This window comes from Pagrus pagrus (assembly GCF_965226575.1).
Source record: "Pagrus pagrus genome assembly, chromosome: 24".
Lineage (NCBI taxonomy): Eukaryota > Metazoa > Chordata > Actinopteri > Spariformes > Sparidae > Pagrus > Pagrus pagrus.
The window spans coordinates 1,652,871-1,675,834 of NC_140206.1; the positions used below are offsets into that span (position 1 = coordinate 1,652,871).

A 22,964-nucleotide genomic window follows, 5' to 3' on the forward strand; every position below is an offset into this window, starting at 1 on the left:
CAACCAACCAACCAACCAACCAACACATCAACCAATGAGCCAACCAACCAACCAACCAACCAACCAACACATCAACCAACCAACCAACCAACCAACCAACTAACCAACCAACCAACCAACACATCAACCAATGAGCCAACCAACCAACCAACCGACGCACCAACCAACCAACCAACCAACCAACCAACACATCAACCAACCAACCAACCAACCAACCAACACATCAACTAATGAACCAACCAACCAACCAACACATCAACTAATGAACCAACCAACCAACCAACATATCAACCAACCAACCGACCAAACGGACACAGGTGAAAACATAAACTCCTTGGCGGAGGTAATAACTGACCTAATAACCTTACACACACACTGATACACACACACTGATACACACACTGATACACACACACTGATACAAATATGTTTTAAAGAGGGATTCAGGAGAGGTTTTGGTGCCTGCCAGTCTGATCTCCTCAGGGAGGCCTGGGCACCACTGGTTACTAATAATAGACCGATTGTGGTGAGACTTCTTCCTCAGGTGTCAGTGTTTTCAAGGTCAAAATAAACTCAGGAAATAACAATTGTTGCTTTAAAATACCCTTTTTTAAATATATATTGTTTTTCAATGATGGCATTTCTCATTAAAGAATCTTTCGGCCAATCACATGACCCAAGAAAACTGGCAAATGAATGTCATATATACGGCTATTTTTAAACCTTAATGGGGTTAGAAACTTGTAATGACGTATAATGGCCCAAGTCAGACACATTAAAAGTTGTTTCAAGATGAATCACTATGTGTTGCTGGTGGTTTTTAGGAAAACCTGGACCCTGCAGCAGCACCGTCAGCCTTATACAACGTGTGAAAGAGCAGTCAGCTCACATCAGTATTAGCTTTGCCCCACAGAGACGAAAATAATCAGATTATTCTCCAGAGCAGCTTGTTTGGTTCATGCTGGGAGGCCTCGACTCTATGTCGCTCTGTTGGTTCACCGTCTCCTCACTGATGTTTAACCAATGAGAACAGCATGACTGCCTGCTGCCCCGGAGCCAAGAGGCATGACTCAAATTAGCTGGAGTGCATCCTCCCTCTGAATGATTCATCGAACAGATCCAGATCCCTGGATGCAGCCTCAGAGGCGACAGGGCAGCTAAATGTTGATGTGAAGGAGGGAGGAGCGGCGGGTTTTGTTTAAAAGCATTTTTCTACCAGCTGAAACGTGAAGGAGCTATATATTAAAGAGCCTGTGGTTGAACTTTAAACCTCTCGTACATCAACCAAGACCGCACATGGATGACAGACTTTGGTCAACATGGGTGAACAACTCACACAGAAAATGGCATATTAACAGACAGAGGCAGGGTGGACGAAATAAAGTATACAGCTAACAGACTCTGCTAGCTGCTCCGGGAGACTCAGAAAATGGTGCTTGATTTAACAAACAACCCGACCACCTAACCAACCAACTGACCAACCAACCAACCAACTGACCAACCAACCAACCAACCGACCAACCGACCGACCGACCAACCAACCAACCAACCAACCAATATGAGAATATGAGAACACAATATCATCAAGTGTGGAGAAAATTGCTCTGACAGACAACTTGATTCTGCTTTATTGATTGCAACAGCAGAGGCTACAGTAACCTCTGCAGCCTGTCTGTTACCATCCCTACTGATAAAGATTCACTTCTTACAATCATATTACAAATGGCCTGCTGTCATGCAGGAAGGAGCTCATGCATCATTGACACGTTGAGCAGCGCTACATGCATAGACAGTGCAGTGAAGGATCTCCATTGATGACATGTGGAGGGAGAAACTCATGAGATACAGAATGAAACAGGACAGACGACTATCATACTGAAGAAAACTTAGAAACACGATGTTTCTCAAGCAAGTTCTGCACATATAAGGAGCATGAAGCGCGACTCCACCTGAAGTGGGTGCACGAGCTTGACCACGCATCGAGGGTGTAAATAAATCGAGGGTGCGAATCAATTTGGGATTGTGGGGCTTCTGAGTAATGGGTTACCTTACATGTGCAGAACTTGCCTTAGAAATCTCACGTTTTTAAGTTTTCTTCAGTGTCAAAGTAATCCAGTGTTAGTTGTCTGTACATCTACGAGCACACTGCGAACAGGAAGTGCTAACAGCTAATTCGGCGACATTTTAATGAGTTTTGTAGTTTGTTTTTTTGGGGTCATTATTTTTTCACCATAGCCTCCATGGTGTCCATGGTGTTTTATATCTATGGAGGGCTGTTTGAGACTGTGTTCATGGAAGGTCAGGCCATTTTATCTTGTGCTGCAGCTTATTAACTCTCCGCTGCTGCACTGATATTGTCTTTATCTTTAACACGGCAGTCACCTCCGGCCTGTTAAATGTCAACAGTCGACACAGGGTGAAGCCCTGCAGCATACGTTGACGGTGAAGGTTAAAGCAACGCTCCCATGGTGTGTAATTTAGACGAAAGCCTTCCAGTGATTTTCCCTCCTAATCTGAGGGAAGGGGATTAGATTAAATCCGTTGCATAGTGACTGTGACATCACCACCGACCCATTTCACAATGCATAATCACAGAGTGGCCTGCCGGGCGATGGTTTCTCCTTTATGTGTCTGAGCCACAGAAAACGCTGCAGCCCAGAGACCTCCGGCAGACTCCTTCTCCACCAGGAGTCCTACTGATCGGCGCTGAGAGCTCCTCGCTGACAGCTGCATCTCTTGACTTATTTACAAAGCTGTTAGTAACGTTTACTGAGAAATGTACAGACATACTGAGCTAAATTTGTGTCACGACAAGTGAACGCTAAGAGTTTGTAGCCGTGCCAGAGGTGGGAAGTGACAAAGTACAAATACTTTACATTAGTAGATTTTTCGGGTATCTGTACTTTGTTTTACAAAACTAATAAATTCATTGATGAAACAATGTGGACATTATTTCATGATGAAATTAGTCTTTTCAGTCATTGTTCTTCTTCAGTTCACGTCACCTGTGATGCTCTGTCGGTTTCCTCTGGGGACCATGAATGTCTGTAAAAGATTTATAGGATTTTCAGCACCTTAAAACACCAAAAGGTCCACGTGTCTGAGTATGTTACAGTCTCCAACCTGAAGTTTTCATCATCAGCAGAGCTTCGACTGAGGACAACCTTCATCTGTATTGTTTGAGTTCACGTCATCGCTTATCATCTGTCTTTGTATCGCGACTCAAGGATGCACAAACCTTCAGCGTATGTACGCTGCGAGGTCGAGGCAGCGTTTCTCGTTTCTTATGGCGACCAGATGGAGAGGCCGTCATAACATAACATGGGAAAGAAATAATAGAGACTCGGGGCGAAGAGAGCCGAGGGAGGAAATGACAGCCTTGGAAATGAAGCTGAGAGCCCTCGTACATAAAGGGAAACGTATAATAAATAATAACATATCAGATAAAAATAACAGATATTTTATCTGTGAAGCTCCAGAAACGTCACCTGACTTCTGGTGAACTGTTCCTTTAATCGTGCTGTGTGTGTGTGTGTGTGTGTGTGTGTGTGTGTGTGTGTGTGTGTGTGTGTGTGTGTGCGTGTGTGTGTGTGTGTGTGTGGTATTGGACTCATTCTGTCACTTCGCCTGTTTGTCACTCTGCAATTAAACTTCAACATTGTTCGCTCTGAATTATGTATCTGCTGCTGCAACCACACACACACACACACACACACACACACACACACACACACACACACCATACTGTATCTGTTGATGAATCTGGAGAGTAAAAGTACAATAGTTACTTTGGATCTTTGGGGGAACAGTAGTTGAGTATAAGTACTCAGTTACCTGTCAGGCTCGGCCTCCTGCTGCCAGGTGGCAGCAGCGCACCAACACAGTTTCAGGCGGCAGATTTAATCTTTATTCATTTATCAGTTTGTTTATGACTCGTTCAAATCGTTCAAACTTTATCAGTAACACGCCCGCAGACACTAACGGCCCGAGCAGAGTTAAAACAAACGCACGCTGTCGATGAGGCAGCCATTTTCTTCTCCGCTCATCATGGCGTTCAGCTCCATGGCGCCTAATGCTCGCCATTTTAACTCAATTGGTGTGATGTAAGCGCCGACTTTTAATCCCTGTGCACATCCAGCGGTGATCTGATGGACAATAATCCAGAGCGAGCGCCGCAAATCGCGCTGAAAGCTTCATCGTGTGAATCGTTCTTTATCACAGCATTACAAAAAGATTACATTCAAGCTGGACGCGTCATTTAATGTTCCTGTGACGTGTTTATTAATAAACATGAAGCCTGCAGCTGTGATGTGATGGAAACAAACAACAAACAAACAAACAAACAAACAAACAAACACATGAGATTTGCCTCAAGTAAAGTACAAGTACACAAAAAAGTTCAGTACTTGAGTAAATGTACTTCACTTCCATCACTGTCTGCTGCCTTCATTAAACTTCCTGCTTATGAGAAACAAAGTATCAGTACTCAGTAATCAGCTGATATTACCAGTGATGGAATGTAACTAAGTACTGTACTTAAGTGCAATTTCAAGGTACTTGTACTTTACTTGGGTATTTCTATTTTCTGCTACTTTATACTTTCACTCCACAACATTTATTTACTTATTTTTTTACAATATTGTAGTTTTTACTCAACTGCATTTATTGTAGTTGAGTAAAAAGTAAAAGTAACTTGTAACTACAGTTATTAAATAAATGTAGTGGAATAAAAAGTACAAAATGTGCCTCTAATATGAAGCCGAGTGGAAGTGTAAAGTAGCAGAAAATGGAAATACTCAAGTAAAGTACAAGTACCTCATATCTGTACTTGAGTAAATGTACTTCACTTCCATCACTATCTGCTGCATTCATTAAACTTCCTGCTGATAAGAAACAAAGTATCAGTACTCAGTAATCAGCTGATATTACAAGTGGTGTAATATAAGTATATTTACTCAAGTACTGTACTTCAGAGCAATTTTTAGGTACTTGTACTTTAGTTGAGTATTTATATTTTCTGCTACTTAATACTTCCACTCCACTACATTTATTTGATAACGTTAGTTACTAGTTACTTTACAGATTACATGCTGCATCAGAGTAATAGTAGTTTTAAATCATTTTTATTTGTGTCATTTTATTTTGGTCAACCCCAAAGTATTCAGTACAAATAAACAATAAGTATAAATACATTTAAACGAGCTGCTTTGGCTCTGACCGACATGTAATCTGTAAAGTAACTAGTAACTTTAGGATCTTCTCAAGAATCACTTGATGCTTTCAGCACACGATGATGAAACACGTCACTTTGCTCTGATTTAAACCCAACAGGTGAAACAGGAAGCGTGTGGAAACTGCTCTTCTGTTTTACTTCACGTTTAGAAATCGGCCACTTCCTCACAACGCTTCCACCGAGCATCAACTTCCTCCTCAGCGGTCACCTGGACCCACGGCAGCAGGGCGACGCCACTCCGGACTCAGACTCCGCCTCACGTCTCTGACGCCAGAAACATGTTGACTTTGGTATTTAACGGTCCTGGTCTGAATCCACTCTGTGCAGGAGACCACATGGACACCGGTCCTGCTGAAACACTGCAGAAGATAATCTGTTAATCGTTTGAGTCAGTGGTTCTGATCCACTGTGACGATGTGCTGGCCTGAAACTGCCAGAATCAAACATAAATAAATAAAATAAAACGACAATAAAAGAACCAAAAACAAATATTTGAAATATTAATGCACGTTAATCAAACGTGACATCAATCGATATGTCTGTTTTTATTTGCTTCTGTATTAATCCACCAGTTTAGTTATTTTACCGCCGTATTTGCTGTGATTGGCTCTGATTTGTGTAAAGACGCAGAAATGTATAAAGAATATCCAGAATATAAATACGTAAATACATTTTAAAATGAATAAATCGATAAATGAAAGAGAAGATTAAATGAGAAAGTGGTTAAAAACAGAGGCATATTAAAACAGAAATATCAATTTATATCAATTTATAGATTATGTATATTATTTTGGGAGCATTTAAGGGCATATTAATTGATTTATTGTCGACTCTGGCAGTTTAAGTTCTCCAGACGACCGTTTTAAACTGAAACCTTGTGTATTTGGACGGCTGGTCGACATTGGAAGGACTGTGGGATCTTGAACAGACATTTTTATAAACTAAACAATTAATTTATCATAAAAACATCAAGTCAGTAAGTTGCTGCAGGTAACTGGCTGCTTGTGATATAAAGTCTGAATCCTCCTTCATAAACTGCTCCTCAGGCTCTCTGTTGATCTTTCTCTGACCTCTGACCTTCCTCTGTTTGCACCCACTCTGATTTGAGGCCTCAGCAGTGAGATTAGACGCTCGGACTCGATAAGGATCCTTTCAGACTCAACAGCTTCAGGACTGAAGGAGTCGTTGAGCAGAAACCCGGCTGCAAAACTTCCTTCTGAAAAATAATGAGAGCGTCACTTCCTTATTTGCTCCTGAGGAAAGTAATAAAGTGAGTCACCGCTCGCCGCCCTCTTTACTCTCCTCCTTCACTGCTTCCTGCTTCCTCGTCTGTTATCACGGTAACACACTCTCCCTCACACACACCTTCTCAGAGCACTTTACGCTTCACACCATGGGGAACTTTGCTGCCAACGAGGGACTCTCCATCTTCGTTATTGTGAGTGTGATCTGAATTTATTTACCGTTAAATCGACTCTTCTCTCTGTGAACAGACTGGATGCTAAACTTTACTCATCTAGACTCTGCTGTGTTCAGTTGGACTCTGATTTTATCTTAACGGTTAGAAAAAGTGGTGTAAAGATGACACTTTAATTCCGCCAGCGCTTTATTGCAGCTACATTTAAAGCGTCTGGTGCATCATTTCAAACATTTTCCCACAGTTCATCCAACAATGTGGAGATCTTTATAAGACTTTAAAATAGTTTTGCTCGATGTCCTGCAGCTGAAATGATGGATCCGTCAGATCCACAGGGTTTAAAGACTCCAGCCGGACTGTAAGTCCGACCCAATCACCAGAATAAATGTAGATTCTTTGAGCTGCAACTTCTCTTGTCACCACGCTGTGATTACGCTCTGGTTTGGGTTAGAAGACGTCAGCGTCTGGGCTGAAACATCTCAGCTGTGCTCATTAAAAACAGTGATGTGTAAATGTTCCTCGACATCAGTGGTTCACAACTTGGAGGTCGAACTGGAGCCCTGAGGTAAAGCTGAGGGGCTGCAGGATGGTCGACATGCAGAGAAGTTACAGTCTTTTCTTCCAATCTTTGCTTTTTTGAGGATGACAGGGTAAATTTGGGCTTTTTAAAAATGATTCAAAGAAAACAGAAATGGTGGAGAAACACGTCTAAACATGCAAGTTAGACCAGTTAACTTTAAATTTGAAAAGCCAAACTGGACTCGGGGTGAAGGAGCGTGACCGCTGTGTGTTTTAAACATGTTTATTTCCACCAGTTGTGAAACTCTCGTGTTGTATCTGCACAATTTGAACCTCTGATCTCTGAACAGTGAAACGTTTCTTGGTTGGATGTATTTTGACTCACTGGAGCGAAACCTTTCGACTGAACATGAAACGTGTCTGCTTGTGTTACAGCTGGTGTGGCTCGGGCTCAACGCCTTCCTGTTTGTCCATTTCTACATGAGATTCCTCGGGGAGACATGGTTTTACACCAGAGTCCTGCTCGGGGTGAGTCTGACCGGCCACAGACTCTTTCATCATTTACACTTCATGAAAAACTTTAAATAAATCGAAAACTTTGACTAATGTAGGGCACAAAGTGACGCTGTGCCTTTCCTCGGCTCGGTCCTGTTCCTTAAATTCAAATCATCACACACATTTCATATCTGATAAGATATAAACGACAAATCAAACCATTCATGAAAGGTGTAGGAAAGTATGAACAGTCAGCGGGCTTTCTCAGTTCCTCTAAATAGACGAGGAAGTTCCCCACATTAACATCAAATTTAACTAATAATGCAGCTGCCCCCCCACTCCTCTTCTTCTTCTTCTCCTTTTTTAAAACTGTATGTCATGCAGCCGCAACTATTCAGGTCACTTTTTAGGCAAAAACACTAAAAGTTCTCGTGTTACGGCCTCTGAAAGGTCAAAACTCTACTTCTACGACATCAAACGGAGTATATTTGAATTTCGGACACGTGCACCTTGAACACTTTGGCCTCTTGGAAACTGACATGTTACAGACTCGAGTCGCAAAAGGACAAAGAAATAATTCGTAAGCTAAGCAAGTCTACTTCAGTAATTCAATGAAGTCACACTGAATGTAAAAAAATGTATATCATGTGTGTTATGACTCTGAAGAAGACAGTGATTTAAGAAACAGAAACGCTCCTTACATGTGCAGAACTTGCCTTAGAAACGTTGTGTTTTAAAGTTTTCTTCAGTATCACAGTGATCCAGTGATAGTTGTCTGTACATACATGAGTACGCTGCGAACAGGAAGTGCTAACAGCTCATTCGGCTCCCTCTTCATGGAGTTTTTGAGCATTTTTCATTGTTTTAAGTTGTAAAAAAAGTCCCCAGCTGCTTCAGTTGTTTAGCAGAACGCTGCAACCCTGTTTTATTGTGAAGCTCCAGAAATGTTTTGTGAGACTTCACCGGACTTTCCATCAACATGAGGGAGGAGATGATGACTGAATGTTCATTTTTGGGTGTAATGTTCCTTTAAGTCCTTGATAGATAACAAAAACAATACCGTTATCACAGCTGACACATCGTTAGGTACAAATTAACACGCATTTCCAGAGAAACACTAAATAATATATTCCCGCAAACACCTCCACACCCACAGTAATCACACCTGCTTTATCTGCACTGCCTGCTGTTTATAATTAAACTGCACCGTAGTGAAGGGAAGCAGGTCTGACGTGAGGTTAAAGATCGCTCTGTGGTCACAGCTGGCTGCAGTGAGAAGTGAAACACAGGCTGCTTGAGCACTTTCTTATGTTTCTTCTCTATTTAAATATCATCACAGATGCAGAGAGATGAGTAACACCTTCTTAAGTTGCTGCTTTGTACTTTTTATAGATAAAAAAGCTCAAATATTAAGAGAACCTGTAAGGTTTTATAAGGTAAAGGTTGAGGTTTCGATGATACATATAAATCCAGAAAGTATGTAAAGTATGTACACGTCAGTGTGAAGTTTGTCTGTGAAGTCATTAATTTACAGCGGTGAGGATGAGTTGAGTGTTAATGAACAACAGAAACATAAAGATTTATTAATGAAGACATGGTGGTGCCGCCTGAGACAGTGTGGGTGGATTACCAGTGTTAAAGTTTAAATGAAAAGTGTGTCAACTCCTGTGGAAGCATAAAGCTGCCAACATTAAAGTTAAATCAATTTCTTTATACAATTTAAATCAACTCCTGCCCAAATTAAAACTGAAACTCAATTCAACAAATGACACAAACAAAAGTAAAACATTTATCGTCGTGAAAATTCAAATGACAAACTGGAATATTGTGTTTGATTTTCATTAAAGGTGCGTTATGTAAATCCTGCTGATTAACTGCTGATACATGTCACTGCTATTAGCTCGTTAGCCGTGCAGCTAGTGGGTCCAAATACAGGCTCAGAGCAACAAAAGTTATTTATTCACGTCATAACAATGTTTTTAAGGACAAGAGACACTTTTACTCTGCTCCTTTCTACAGATCTGTAGACGAGTTATTAATATCTGCAGATAATAACCAGGAAACCTCAGATGCAGACAACGACCTCGCTGCCTGCTTTGACTCAAACTCATTTCCATGTAGTTTTAGTTCTTCTTTGTGTTCATGTCAGTTTGTGGTTAGCCAGACAAACTCCACCAATTAACATCTGGACTTTTATTTAACTCCTTTCTCCATTAAAAAAACCCTCTTAAGTTCAAAATGAGTATTTCATCGTAAGCTCGTCACATTTTGAAGTAACCCTGCTCTTCTTTAACCCGTCAGCACGCTCTGTCGTGGGCCAGAGCTCCTGCTGCCTGCCTCAACTTCAACTGTATGCTCATCCTGCTGCCAGTCTGTCGAAACCTCCTTTCCTTCCTACGTGGCTCCATCCAGGTATCCACACTGAGACGCTTACTCCTAACCATTAACATTAAGTTGTATAGCGTTCTGTCTTTAATCGCTCATCGTTCGTTATCGTTCTTGTCTGTACTCAGTGCTGCAGCCGCACAGCCGCTCGCCAGCTAGATCGAAACATCACCTTCCACAAACTGGTGGCCTACATGATCGCCTTCCATACAGGTACTGTTTTCACCGAAGACGTTCACAGTGTTACAACAACTTTCCACAAGTCAGAGAAGACTGATACCTCGTAACAAAGTAAGACTGCTGTTAGAGGCACAGGAAATCACGCCTCCCTGGTGCCATCAGTCTATCTAGAGAAGAGTCTTAAATTTCTATCCCATTTTCCTCCAGAGTTGTCAGATGCCCAGTATTTGCAGCAGATAAGCAGCATTTTGCAGCTTCTGCGGTCTCATGTGACCTGCGTGGTTTTGTTGGAGAAGTTTTGACGAATTAAAGTCACTTAATATAACTTCTTTCTCACAGCCGTGCACATCGTTGCACACTTGTTTAACTTCGAGTATTTCATGGACGCCCAGCTGAACCGCAACAGCAGCCTTCTCCCCTTCGTCCTGTCTGAAATCGGCAACGGGGACAACGCCTCCTTCCTGAACCCCATCAGGAGTAACGAGACGGTGAGTTGTGGTTGACTGAATACAAGTTCAGTGTTGCAGCTTCTTTTTTTTTACTTGTAGTTTGATGCCTACTGTCTTGCTAAAAATGTGAAATCCCCTCTGTTTAATTGCAAAATTTGGTTTCCATGAGTAAAAAAGAAAATAGTATTTCTTCATCCAACAAACTTCCTCATTGGAGGCATTCGTCCCTCGATATTTGGTAATTCCTCTCCTCCTTCCTCTTTGCTAACACAGATTCTCTTCAGATGCAGTAACAGAAACAAAAGAGATCTTTTGTGTCATCGAAACATAAAATAAGCAGATTCCTCGTGGCGTCCAACAGTTTTCAGATCTACGTTGGTTTTTCACTCAAAATCAGAAATATTCTGAATCTGAAAAAAAATCCTCCTCTTTGTCCTTCACTGTTAACAAAGATTTTAAATGTGACGTTAGGTTTAATGGCAGTTTACTTGCCGTTACATTTAATAATCTTATTTTATTGTCAAAGAAAAACATCTGATCAAAGTATTAATGTCTTACTCTTGACCCGACTTGTAAAAACAGACTGATTTCAGTTCCTTTTGTCTGGCACTCACCAAAGAAACAAGTCCAACCCAAACCCTACAGGGGATGTCCCAACAGGGAGAGGAACTATGGCAAAACACATTTGGTACATGAGGGAAGTTAGCCAACAAACATGACCTGCAGAAGTCATTCAAGAGGAAACAAGTGAGGAAATGTTTGAGGTGACACGACCCACGCCGTGACTGATGAGCTGTGTGGTGTGAACTGAGGGTAAAGAGTTTAAAAAGTGACAATCAGTGAATATCTGACTGTGTTTTGGTGCAGAATCCTACCGTCGTCATGTTCACCACCATCGCCGGGCTGACGGGCGTGGCCATCACGCTGGCCCTCATCCTCATCATCACGTCATCCATGGAGGTGATCCGCAGGTCGTACTTCGAGGTGTTCTGGTACACCCACCATCTGTTTGTCATCTTCTTCATCGGACTGGTGCTCCACGGCTTTGGGTAAGAGGCCACAAAACAAAGTCAATCCCTTTCCGAGAAGCACCTGCCTGTCAGGGACTCTGATTTACGGACACTTTATCTGAGACTTATCTGCTCGACCGTGACCCTGCTTCAACTTGGCCGTGACTTAAACTTGACTACAATCAGTGTCTACTATGACTCTGTTTGGACTCTGTCTTGGCTCTAACGTGACTCAGACTTGACTCAACTTGACCGAACCGTGACCCTGTTTTGAGACTCGGACTTACCTCATCATTTTCTATGGTTCTGCTTTGGACATCAACAACTTTACCTTAAATATTAAACTACGTGCAGCATAAAATTTAATAAAGTAAACAAATGTGCAACTTTAAGTAATTACAGCCAATATTAATATTCTTCGAGTCCTGAAACACTAAAACACTTGGTTCAGATTCCCTCAGTTTCACTAACGTTAATAGTAATAATGCTCATTACTAAATATCTCCTCTGTGTTTTGTTCATTGGCTGCAGGCGGATCGTGCGAGGACAGACGAAGGATAGCCTGAAAGACAGTAAGCCGGTGGATTGTGCTGATCGGTTTGAAGACTGGGGAAAAAACGGCTCCTTCTGTCCTGTACCGGAGTTTGCTGGAAACCCACCGATGGTGAGCTGTTAGACATGTTTCTGATTTTCCAAGTGATTAACGTTGATCGGTCTACTTCAATCACTGGTCTGAGCATGTGACGTCGTCTTTCTAGCTGTTGATATTAATATAAATGCTCCTTCTCTCCAGACATGGAAGTACGTTGTGGGCCCCATGATCCTCTACGTGTGCGAGAGGCTCGTCCGCCTCTATCGATCCCACCAGAAAGTGGTCGTCACCAAGGTGTGTGTGTGCTAAAATAAAGGACGTGTATGCTGTTGCGGCCTGTCGAGGCTACAACAGCATTTCAGCATTGATCTTGAGTCATTGGGTCACGTGACATGCTGTTCGCACCTGTCCCTCAGGTGGTGATGCACCCCTCCAAGACGCTGGAGCTGCAGATGAAGAAGAAAGGCTTCCACATGGAGGTGGGGCAGTACGTCTTCATCCAGTGTCCGTCCGTCTCCCGGCTGGAGTGGCACCCCTTCACCCTGACCTCCGCCCCCGAGGAGGACCACTTCAGCGCCCACATCCGTATCGTTGGAGACTGGACTCAGGGGCTGTACGAGGCCTGCGGAGGAGACAAAACGGAGCCTCAGGAGGCCTGGCAGCTACCCAAGTAAGGCACCAGGAAACTGCGGCTGAAATTGCCTGTGATTACATTTGATTGCACCCTCCACCTCCTCCATGCCGCTCTCCTTTGAAACTCCAGCAGTCGGGGTCACATTTACAGCCCAGAGGCTTTTATTGTACATCTTTGTAATTCTTTCTCCCTTCAGCGTTGAGAGGCAGAGAAATTGTTGAAATTATACAATATTACTATCATACCAACGTCAAAGTAGTTGTCCTGGTGAGCAAGCTGGAACATTTTTCTGCTTCCCGCAGACCAAACCATGAAAAGCAGAGGCAGTTATTCAGAGCTGCTACCTTCAGGGACACATTTTGACTCAGAAGACAGACCGATGGACTCGTGGACATGAGACATTGTCATCAGGAAATATTTGTTGTTTAGATCCGATCGATATCTGTCTAATCAGTCTCTCTCTGTGTTCCCAGGCTGGCCATCGACGGCCCGTTCGGTACAGCCAGCGAGGACGTGTTTCGTTACGAGGTCGTGATGCTGGTCGGCGCTGGAATCGGCGTGACTCCGTTCGCCTCCATCCTCAAGTCGGTGTGGTACAAACGCATCCAGAACAACCAGGAGGTCTTCACCAAGAAGGTGAGGCAGGTTGTCACACCAGCAAACTGGTGAAGTAAAGATGTGTTTACTTAAAAACACAGTAAATAAAGAGACGTTTGTGTGTTGCTGTTGTCCACAGATCTACTTCTACTGGCTGTGCCCGGAGACGCAGGCCTTTGAGTGGTTTGCAGACCTGCTGCAGTCTCTGGAGGGTCAGATGGCGGAGAAGGAAATGACCGACTTCCTCAGCTACAACATCTACCTCACCCGCTGGAAGGAGACCGAGGTACGACCGGCTCATGCGACGACCTTTTTCATTCAATCTAATGAACCGTTTCCCTGAGAACAAACGTGGTCTTTTCTTTGTCAGGCGGCGCACTTCCGTGTTCACCACGAGGCGGAGAACGACCCGATCACAGGGCTCAAACAGAAGACTTTTTACGGGAAACCCAACTGGGACAACGAGTTCACCAACATTGCGACGAAGCACCCGGGGTGAGGCCCTAACACACAGAGTAGTTACTCAGTGGACCCATAACTACTGATTACTTAATCATTAGTTACTGTTTTATTTCACCTCACTTGAAACTTTAGTCCTTGTTGTCCCTGCTGCTGCTCGCATGCTTCCTGCCATCACTGCTACTAATAATTGCATTGTTGGTCTCCTGCAGCACTAAAGTGGGCGTCTTCCTGTGTGGTCCACCTCGGCTGGGCAAATCTCTGGAGAAACAGTGTCTGTCCCACTCTGAGGCCGACGTCAAGTTCATCTTCAACACAGAGAACTTCTAGAAGAAACTCCTGAAGGACGACCAGAAAACAGCGCGAGGAAACGTCCCAAGTATCAGTGAGACTGACGGTTAGATTTTGAATCACGTGCATGAAAATCTGTCTTTACTTCTCACCGCAGACGTTTTGTAAAGACGCCGTTGTTGCTCAAAGATGGAAGAAATAACTCCGCTGTGTTTTCCACATTACCTTGTTCTCCTTTTTCTGCTACATCGATCAGTGAAACTGCTGGTTTCTAAACTTTTCTTCCTATTTTTTTTATCTTTATTTAGTTTTTTCTATTTGTCAGGATTTCTGAAAAGCAGTTTTGGTTTTATTTTCCAACCTTAGAGAGGCAAGAAACAGGAAATAAACTTCCTGTCCACTTTCATCTGATTTACTGAACATCAGTCGACCTTTGCCAGCATTTATAAACACTGTACGCGAATCCTGGATGTGGTTTTAATAGGTTTTTTAAATGTTTTTTTACCTTTTCTGTTCAGCTTTACTGTCCTTGTTTTAGCTTTGCTGCTACTCCTGTGTAAATAGTTTTGGGAGATGAATTCTTTGTACGTGTGCCAATAAAGCTGATTCTGACTAATTCTGATTGTTTCTGGTTTAGTTTGGCTACAAACCTGCAGGCTTCTGGTCCACGAAGTCACTCTGTGAATAGTACTTGAGTTAAAGTCTTAAAGTGTCAGATATGACATGTACTTCTAGCAATAAATGTAGTTAATAAGTCCAAGTAAAAGTAAATTAAGCATAGATTTACATGTGTGTATAAACTGTTTATTTAGCGTTGTGTGATGTAAATAAATGTATTATTTTATATGTATTTTTAAAGTTTAAGAACACAGAAGTGGATCCAAGACAATTCAAACCAAGGGGGGAAATAATACAACTTTTCTCAGCTTCAGGTACAAAATAAACAGAATCAACACAAATAAATCTCTTCATGTTTATTTTCCTGCAGCTCCGAGTACAAAAACCCTCCTCTTCCTGTCGTTGACACGATGACAAACATCAGAAAACACAGAAGAATCAAACTGAATGTGTTGATCTCAGCTGCTTCATGCTGTCAGTGATAAATATCAGCTAAATGAAACTATTAAAGCACTGCAGTGACATGAGAAGATAAATACAATAAGACGATGATGTTTTCATGCATCTGAAGGCCGAAACACGAGAAAATAATACAGCTGGTTTCTTTTCTGCAGCTTTAACCGAGCGGAGACGACACACAGCTGTGTGGAGGTGGACTCTGTGGCACTTTGTGGCCCCCTGCTGGTCACATGAACACGGTGCACTCCTCCTCTGGCGGTAGTGATGGTCATCTATGAGTGTGTGTGTGTGTGTGTGTGTGTGTGTGTGTGTGTGTGTCCTATGCGATAGCCACAGCGAACACACTGACCACACAGTACATGGTGCGGTTCTCCCATCTGACGGTGCAGCTTCCTGCAGAGAGGAAACAACACACAGGTGAGAAAATGGAGGAACAATGAACAGAAATAAAAGAAGAGGAAGTAAAGAAAACCGAACTTCACTGAATAAAACACCAGAAAGTAACTGAACGTATAACAATAGAACATAAAGCTCTGTTTTATTAGGTTAAAATGTGGGTTTAAAACGCTTTTTATAAGAAATAATCGGCTTTAAAGAGGCTGCGTGTCAACGTAACTGGACGAGACTTCTGCCTCACAACAATCACTGATCACGTCGGCCATTTTCACCTGAAGCTAACGTCTGCAGCCATAAATAATAAGTGTTACAGCAGCGCAGCTGATCAGCCGAGATCTGAGGAGGTGCTGTCAACTCTGCTGTCCAACTCTGAGAGAGGTGTGTGCAGCAGAGTCGGTAAATGCTTCATCTTCAAGCTGCCATGTGAAAACTATATTATTGTAGACACACGTGAAAGACGCTGCAGATGGAGACATGTTTTGTTTGATTACTGAAAAGATGCAGCTTTTATTTTGTAGCCCGCTGTAAGTCTGAGGACTGGAAGGACTTTCAGAATAAAAGGGGGATTTAAATGATGAAAAGTCGCCGTGTGCAGTGATATAGATCATCGAGGATGACGAACACTGAGATGCATCGAGAATCGTCGACAGCTGAATCGTAATCGAATCGTGAGGCCGGTGAAGATTCACACTTGTCTCTCTGACACGTTCGGCTCTGTAGGCTACACTGTGTGGCTCCTCATGGTCTTCTTCTTCTATGTGTTTATTGGTGGATCAAAGTGTTGCGCTCGTTAAGTCAATTTAAAACCATCTGGCATCATTAGTATCACGTTTCTCTGTGACTTTACACTCTGCTTACCGTCCATGGCCGTGTCCCAGTAGCAGGAGTTAGCTGTGTGGAGGCCCGCTCCTGTTTTCTGCATCACAGCACACGTCACTGCACGGACAAACAGTCACAATAAACACTTCTGGATGCAATCACACGTCAGGAGCACATATTTAGGAACATGGACGTGTGCAGGCCTGATGAAGTTCACTCGAACACACCGATGTATTTGTAAGGTTTCCCCACTTTGACCATCTGTGTGAGGCAGCGCTCCACGATGCTGGCCGTCCATTTGTTCACCAGACTCTGGCTGTAGTCGTCACTCCCGACGACGCTCTCGATGCACTGACATTAACACACACACACACACAGATAACAAGTCAGTGTTTACAGTCATGTGGGAGTCACTGGGTGCTGGTTCACCCCGAGGAGACTGAATCACAGAGCACACACTGTTTCCTGTTTCAGCACAAACGCATCATTCCTGACCATTAACGTGTTTTCTCTTTGATAAGTTCGTCACCACACGTAGGAGCTGAGACGTAACGGGACAAAGAATATCATCTAAATTTAACCTGTCAGGAGGTTTCGGCCTCATGTGACAAAGACAGACTTTGAAAACAGCCTGAAGCTAAAGTTATTAACTCTCACCTTAAAAAACTTTCCTTAATAATAAAAACTGAACCTCTGCAGGATCACAGCAGTTTGTTTCTCTACTGGAGCAAAAATGGGGCTGATAACATTTAACTAACAAACATTTAGAGAAATTTAAAGACAATTTACACGTAAAACTTCTGCAGTACAGCCCATAGTTTACACAATCATATATGTTGGTTTTTTACTTATTTGCATTTAATTTCATACATTCACCAACAAACGTCTGCGTGTTTCATTGGTCTGACAGGATAATAATGATGATAACAACCTTTAAAGTGAGAGACAGAGCTGGACTCGATGTTAAATGGTTGTGATTACCTCTTTCACGATGTTATCAGCCTCCTCAGAGTTGAAGGAGCCCTGAAAGTGTGAAACAACACACACATTTTACATACAACAACGTTAGAAGACTGTTAAAACCAGCTACAGACACATTAAAACCTGGTTATTAAGCACATAAATCACAGTTTAGCGTTAAATCCCTGTAGGATTAATGCAAGAAACACACAATAACTCATATATAAACAGATAACAAGCTAGTTCTGGTATAAAACGCAGTGTTGCATCGTGATTTTACACTGAAAAATAAAGAATTAGCATCAAAAATCAGCTTGGACGTGACGCTAGGAGCGGCTAGCTTGGGCAGCTAGCCAGCTGTTAGCTCGCTGGTTTCTAGCGTCACATATTAAAGACACGTCGCGTCACAGACAGACCTCGTTGCCGTTGTGATATTCCTCCATTCCTCTCATCGATCGCTGCGGTGAGGAGCTGGAAGTCACTGTGCGGAGTCAAAACAGGAGAAAACGCGGAGATGTTGTGACTTCCTGTGAGCTGTCAACAGAGCCGACGAAGAAGAAGAGCGACAACAAACCCCCGAAGAAGAAAAGGCGCGATAGCGAGCTAGCTGCTGACACCTGCTGGAGTGTTACCGCTAATTCAGTGAAAACAACTTCAGTGAAGTTAGTTTTACATTTAAAATGTAAAAACAAGAGGCGTATCTCATGCAGCCAGTGTAGTCACATGATCCCACATGATTTTGAGTCAGTTGATCACATGACCTGGAAGCTATTGAGCTAAAATGCTAATATTTACATATAAAAATGAGTCAGAGCAGGTCTCTGTGTCCTCTCCCTCCATCATGCTGTGACTGTCCCTCTGTCCCTCTGTGCTGCCTGCACTGTGACCAGATACCATCATTGTACAGCCATATATATATATATATATATATATATATATATATATATATATATATATAGTGAACAAAGACTGACCCTGATGATCATTTTCATTTGATGCATTGAATATTCTGCTTTTATTGCTGCTAGTGTTATTTGCTTTAACCTTACCAGGCCTGTTTAAGTGCAACATCTCCTGAAACCTGTGACGTGCTGCTCAGATGTGCCGATGACGCTGGTGTTGTTGAGGAGGGAGTTGACACAGGTGGTCCAAGACCAGAATTTTTAACTCTGCTGATGAAACACGTGAAAGACCGGCCCATTTGTGATGGACCAGGAGGTTCTTGGTCTACAGTGCAGATGGTATATAGAAGGTTCATTCAAATCAACAGTTAATTTAATAACTGATGAAGAAACGGGGAAAGAGGTGAGAATAGCATGAAGCTAGAGTGTGGTAGGACCGAGTTTTACATAGTTCCTGTCGTGTTTTAAGACAGTTTTTACTTCCTGTATCTCATACGCAGAACTGGCTTCATTCATTAGTTTCTGATAGGGTAGGGTTACACCGTGCTGTGTACGTCACTGAGTAAAGCTAGCTAACAGTGCCTCTGCTCTACACCTAGCTAACAGTTTCTCTACTCCACACCTAGCTAGCAGTGCTTCTGCTCTACACCTAGCTAACAATGTTGCCACTCTACACCTAGCTAACAATGTTGCCACTCTACACCTAGCTAACAGTGTCTCTGCTATAAACCTAGCTAACAGTTTCTCTACTCTACACCTAGCTAACATTGTTGCCACTCCACACCTAGCTAACAATGTTGCCACTCTACACCTAGCTAACAGTGTCTCTGCTCTACACCTAGCTAACAATGTTGCCACTCTACACCTAGCTAACAGTTTCTCTACTCCACACCTAGCTAACAATGTTGCCACTCTACACCTAGCTAACAGTGTCTCTGCTCTACACCTAGCTAACAATGTTGCCACTCTACACCTAGCTAACAGTTTCTCTACTCCACACCTAGCTAACAATGTTGCCACTCTACACCTAGCTAACAGTGTCTCTGCTCTACACCTAGCTAACAATGTTGCCACTCTACACCTAGCTAACAGTTTCTCTACTCCACACCTAGCTAACAATGTTGCCACTCTACACCTAGCTAACAGTGTCTCTGCTCTACACCTAGCTAACAGTGCCTCTGCTCTACACCTAGCTAACAGTTTCTCTACTCTACACCTAGCTAACAATGTTACCACTCTACACCTAGCTAACAGTGCCTCTGCTCTACACCTAGCTAACAGTTTCTCTACTCTACACCTAGCTAACATTGTTGCCACTCTACACCTAGCTAACAGTGTCTCTGCTGTACACCTAGCTAACAGTTTCCTACACCTAGCTAACATTGTTGCCACTCTACACCTAGCTAACAGTTTCTCTACTCTACACCTAGCTAACATTGTTGCCACTCTACACCTAGCTAACAGTGTCTCTGCTGTACACCTAGCTAACAGTGCCTCTGCTCTACACCTAGCTAACAGTGCCTCTGCACTACACCTAGCTAACAGTGCCTCTACTCCACACCTAGCTAACAATGTTGCCACTCTACACCTAGCTAACAGTGTCTCTGCTGTACACCTAGCTAACAGTGCCTCTGCTCTACACCTAGCTAGCAGTGCCTCTGCACTACACCTAGCTAAAAGTGCCTCTGCTCTACACCTAGCTAACAGTGCCTCTGCTCTACACCTAGCTAACAATTTCTCTACTCCACACCTAGCTAACAATATTGCCACTCTACACCTAGCTAACAATGTTGCCACTCTACCCCAAACCTAGCTAACAATGTTGCCACTCTACACCTAGCTAACAGTGTCTCTACTCTACACCTAGCTAACAATGTTGCCACTCTACACCTAGCTAACAGTGCCTCTGCTCTACACCTAGCTAACAATGTTGTCACTCTACACCTAGCTAACAGTGCCTCTGCGCTACACCTAGCTAACAGTGTTTCTACTCTACACCTAGCTAACAGTGCCTCTGCGCTACACCTAGCTAACAGTGTTTCTACTCTACACCTAGCTAACAGTGCTTCTGCTCTACACCTAGCTAACAGTTTCTCTACCCTACACCTAGCTAACAATGTTGCCACTCTTCACCTAGCTAACAATGTTGCCACTCTTCACCTAGCTAACAATGTTGCCACTCTTCACCTAGCTAACAGTGCCTCTGCGCTACACCTAGCTAACAGTGTTGCCACTCTACACCTAGCTAGCAGTGCCTCTGCGCTACACCTAGCTACCAGTGTTTCTACTCTACACCTAGCTAACAGTGCCTCTGCGCTACACCTAGCTAACAGTGCCTCTGCTCTATACCTAGCTAACAGTTTCTCTACTCCACACCTAGCTAACAATGTTGCCACTCTACACCTAGCTAACAATGTTGCCACTCTTCACCTAGCTAACAGTGCCTCTGCTCTACACCTAGCTAACAGTTTCTCTACTCTACACCTAGCTAACAATGTTGCCACACTACACCTAGCTAACAGTGCCTCTGCGCTACACCTAGCTAACAGTTTCTCTACTCCACACCTAGCTAACAGTGCCTCTGCTCTACACCTAGCTAACCGTTTCTCTACTCCACACCTAGCTAACAATGTTGCCACTCTACACCTAGCTAACAGTGCCTCTGCTCTACACCTAGCTAACAGTGTTGCCACTCTACTCCTAGCTAACAGTGCCTCTGCTCTACACCTAGCTAACAGTTTCTCTACTCCACACCTAGCTAGCAGTGCTTCTGCTCTACACCTAGCTAACCGTGCCTCTGGTCTACACCTAGCTAACAGTTTCTCTACTCTACACCTAGCTAACAATGTTGTCACTCTACACCTAGCTAACAGTGCCTCTGCGCTACACCTAGCTAACAGTGTTTCTACTCTACACCTAGCTAACAGTGCCTCTGCGCTACACCTAGCTAACAGTGTTTCTACTCTACACCTAGCTAACAGTGCTTCTGCTCTACACCTAGCTAACAGTTTCTCTACCCTACACCTAGCTAACAATGTTGCCACTCTTCACCTAGCTAACAATGTTGCCACTCTTCACCTAGCTAACAGTTTCTCTACTCTACACCTAGCTAACAATGTTGCCACTCTAAACCTAGCTAACAGTGCCTCTGCGCTACACCTAGCTAACAGTTTCTCTACTCCACACCTAGCTAACAGTGCCTCTGCTCTACACCTAGCTAACCGTTTCTCTACTCGACACCTAGCTAACAATGTTGCCACACTACACCTAGCTAACAGTGCCTCTGCGCTACACCTAGCTAACAGTTTCTCTACTCCACACCTAGCTAACAGTGCCTCTGCTCTACACCTAGCTAACCGTTTCTCTACTCCACACCTAGCTAACAATGTTGCCACACTACACCTAGCTAACAGTGCCTCTGCGCTACACCTAGCTAACAGTTTCTCTACTCCACACCTAGCTAACAGTGCCTCTGCTCTACACCTAGCTAACCGTTTCTCTACTCCACACCTAGCTAACAGTGCCTCTGCTCTACACCTAGCTAACAGTGCCTCTGCTCCACACCTAGCTAACAGTGCCTCTGCTCTACACCTAGCTAACAGTGCCTCTGCTCTACACCTAGCTAACAGTGTTGCCACTCTACACCTAGCTAACAGTGCCTCTGCTCTACACCTAGCTAACAGTTTCTCTACTCCACACCTAGCTAACAATGTTGCCACTCTACACCTAGCTAACAGTGCCTCTGCTCTACACCTAGCTAACAGTTTCTCTACTCTACACCTAGCTAACAATGTTGCCACACTACACCTAGCTAACAGTGCCTCTGCGCTACACCTAGCTAACAGTTTCTCTACTCCACACCTAGCTAACAGTGCCTCTGCTCTACACCTAGCTAACCGTTTCTCTACTCCACACCTAGCTAACAATGTTGCCACTCTACACCTAGCTAACAGTGCCTCTGCTCTACACCTAGCTAACAGTGTTGCCACTCTACTCCTAGCTAACAGTGCCTCTGCTCTACACCTAGCTAACAGTTTCTCTACTCCACACCTAGCTAGCAGTGCTTCTGCTCTACACCTAGCTAACCGTGCCTCTGGTCTACACCTAGCTAACAGTTTCTCTACTCTACACCTAGCTAACAATGTTGTGACTCTACACCTAGCTAACAGTGCCTCTGCGCTACACCTAGCTAACAGTGTTTCTACTCTACACCTAGCTAACAGTGCCTCTGCGCTACACCTAGCTAACAGTGTTTCTACTCTACACCTAGCTAACAGTGCTTCTGCTCTACACCTAGCTAACAGTTTCTCTACCCTACACCTAGCTAACAATGTTGCCACTCTTCACCTAGCTAACAATGTTGCCACTCTTCACCTAGCTAACAGTTTCTCTACTCTACACCTAGCTAACAATGTTGCCACTCTAAACCTAGCTAACAGTGCCTCTGCGCTACACCTAGCTAACAGTTTCTCTACTCCACACCTAGCTAACAGTGCCTCTGCTCTACACCTAGCTAACCGTTTCTCTACTCGACACCTAGCTAACAATG

At 43.4% G+C, this 22,964-nt stretch overlaps 2 protein-coding genes across 2 annotated transcripts; one reads left to right on the plus strand and one right to left on the minus strand.

The window, feature by feature from the left end:
• Positions 1-6,572: 6,572 nt before the first annotated feature.
• cybb (cytochrome b-245, beta polypeptide (chronic granulomatous disease)) lies at positions 6,573-14,871 on the plus strand. Its single transcript, XM_084347475.1, has 13 exons — positions 6,573-6,671; positions 7,605-7,697; positions 9,966-10,076; positions 10,178-10,262; positions 10,569-10,717; positions 11,546-11,727; positions 12,220-12,352; positions 12,482-12,574; positions 12,697-12,950; positions 13,388-13,550; positions 13,651-13,797; positions 13,882-14,006; positions 14,183-14,871. Exons 1-13 carry the CDS (start codon positions 6,627-6,629, stop codon positions 14,298-14,300), a joined length of 1,698 nt encoding a protein of 565 aa, XP_084203601.1. The 5' UTR covers positions 6,573-6,626; the 3' UTR covers positions 14,301-14,871.
• A 349-nt stretch (positions 14,872-15,220) lies between these two features.
• On the minus strand, positions 15,221-18,087 carry LOC311253491 (dynein light chain Tctex-type 1-like). The gene is made up of 5 exons (XM_084347506.1): positions 17,930-18,087; positions 17,535-17,576; positions 16,781-16,904; positions 16,593-16,670; positions 15,221-15,731 (listed from the first exon to the last, which is right to left on the minus strand). Exons 1-5 carry the CDS (start codon positions 17,963-17,965, stop codon positions 15,658-15,660), a joined length of 354 nt encoding a protein of 117 aa, XP_084203632.1. The 5' UTR covers positions 17,966-18,087; the 3' UTR covers positions 15,221-15,657.
• Between the last annotated feature and the right edge of the window lie 4,877 nt (positions 18,088-22,964).

Bases quoted from the DNA above. Each gene is read 5' to 3' on its own strand.
- cybb (XM_084347475.1), top strand. From the start codon at position 6,627: ATGGGGAACTTTGCTGCCAACGAGGGACTCTCCATCTTCGTTATT. The intron at 10,263-10,568 runs GTACTGTTTTCA...TCTTTCTCACAG, and splicing joins CATGATCGCCTTCCATACAG to CCGTGCACATCGTTGCACAC. The intron at 13,798-13,881 runs GTACGACCGGCT...TTTCTTTGTCAG, and splicing joins CCCGCTGGAAGGAGACCGAG to GCGGCGCACTTCCGTGTTCA.
- LOC311253491 (XM_084347506.1), bottom strand. From the start codon at position 17,965: ATGAGAGGAATGGAGGAATATCACAACGGCAACGAG. The intron at 17,577-17,929 runs GTCTGTCTGTGA...TCACACTTTCAG, and splicing joins AATATCACAACGGCAACGAG to GGCTCCTTCAACTCTGAGGA. The intron at 16,905-17,534 runs GTAATCACAACC...TGTTAATGTCAG, and splicing joins CTGATAACATCGTGAAAGAG to TGCATCGAGAGCGTCGTCGG.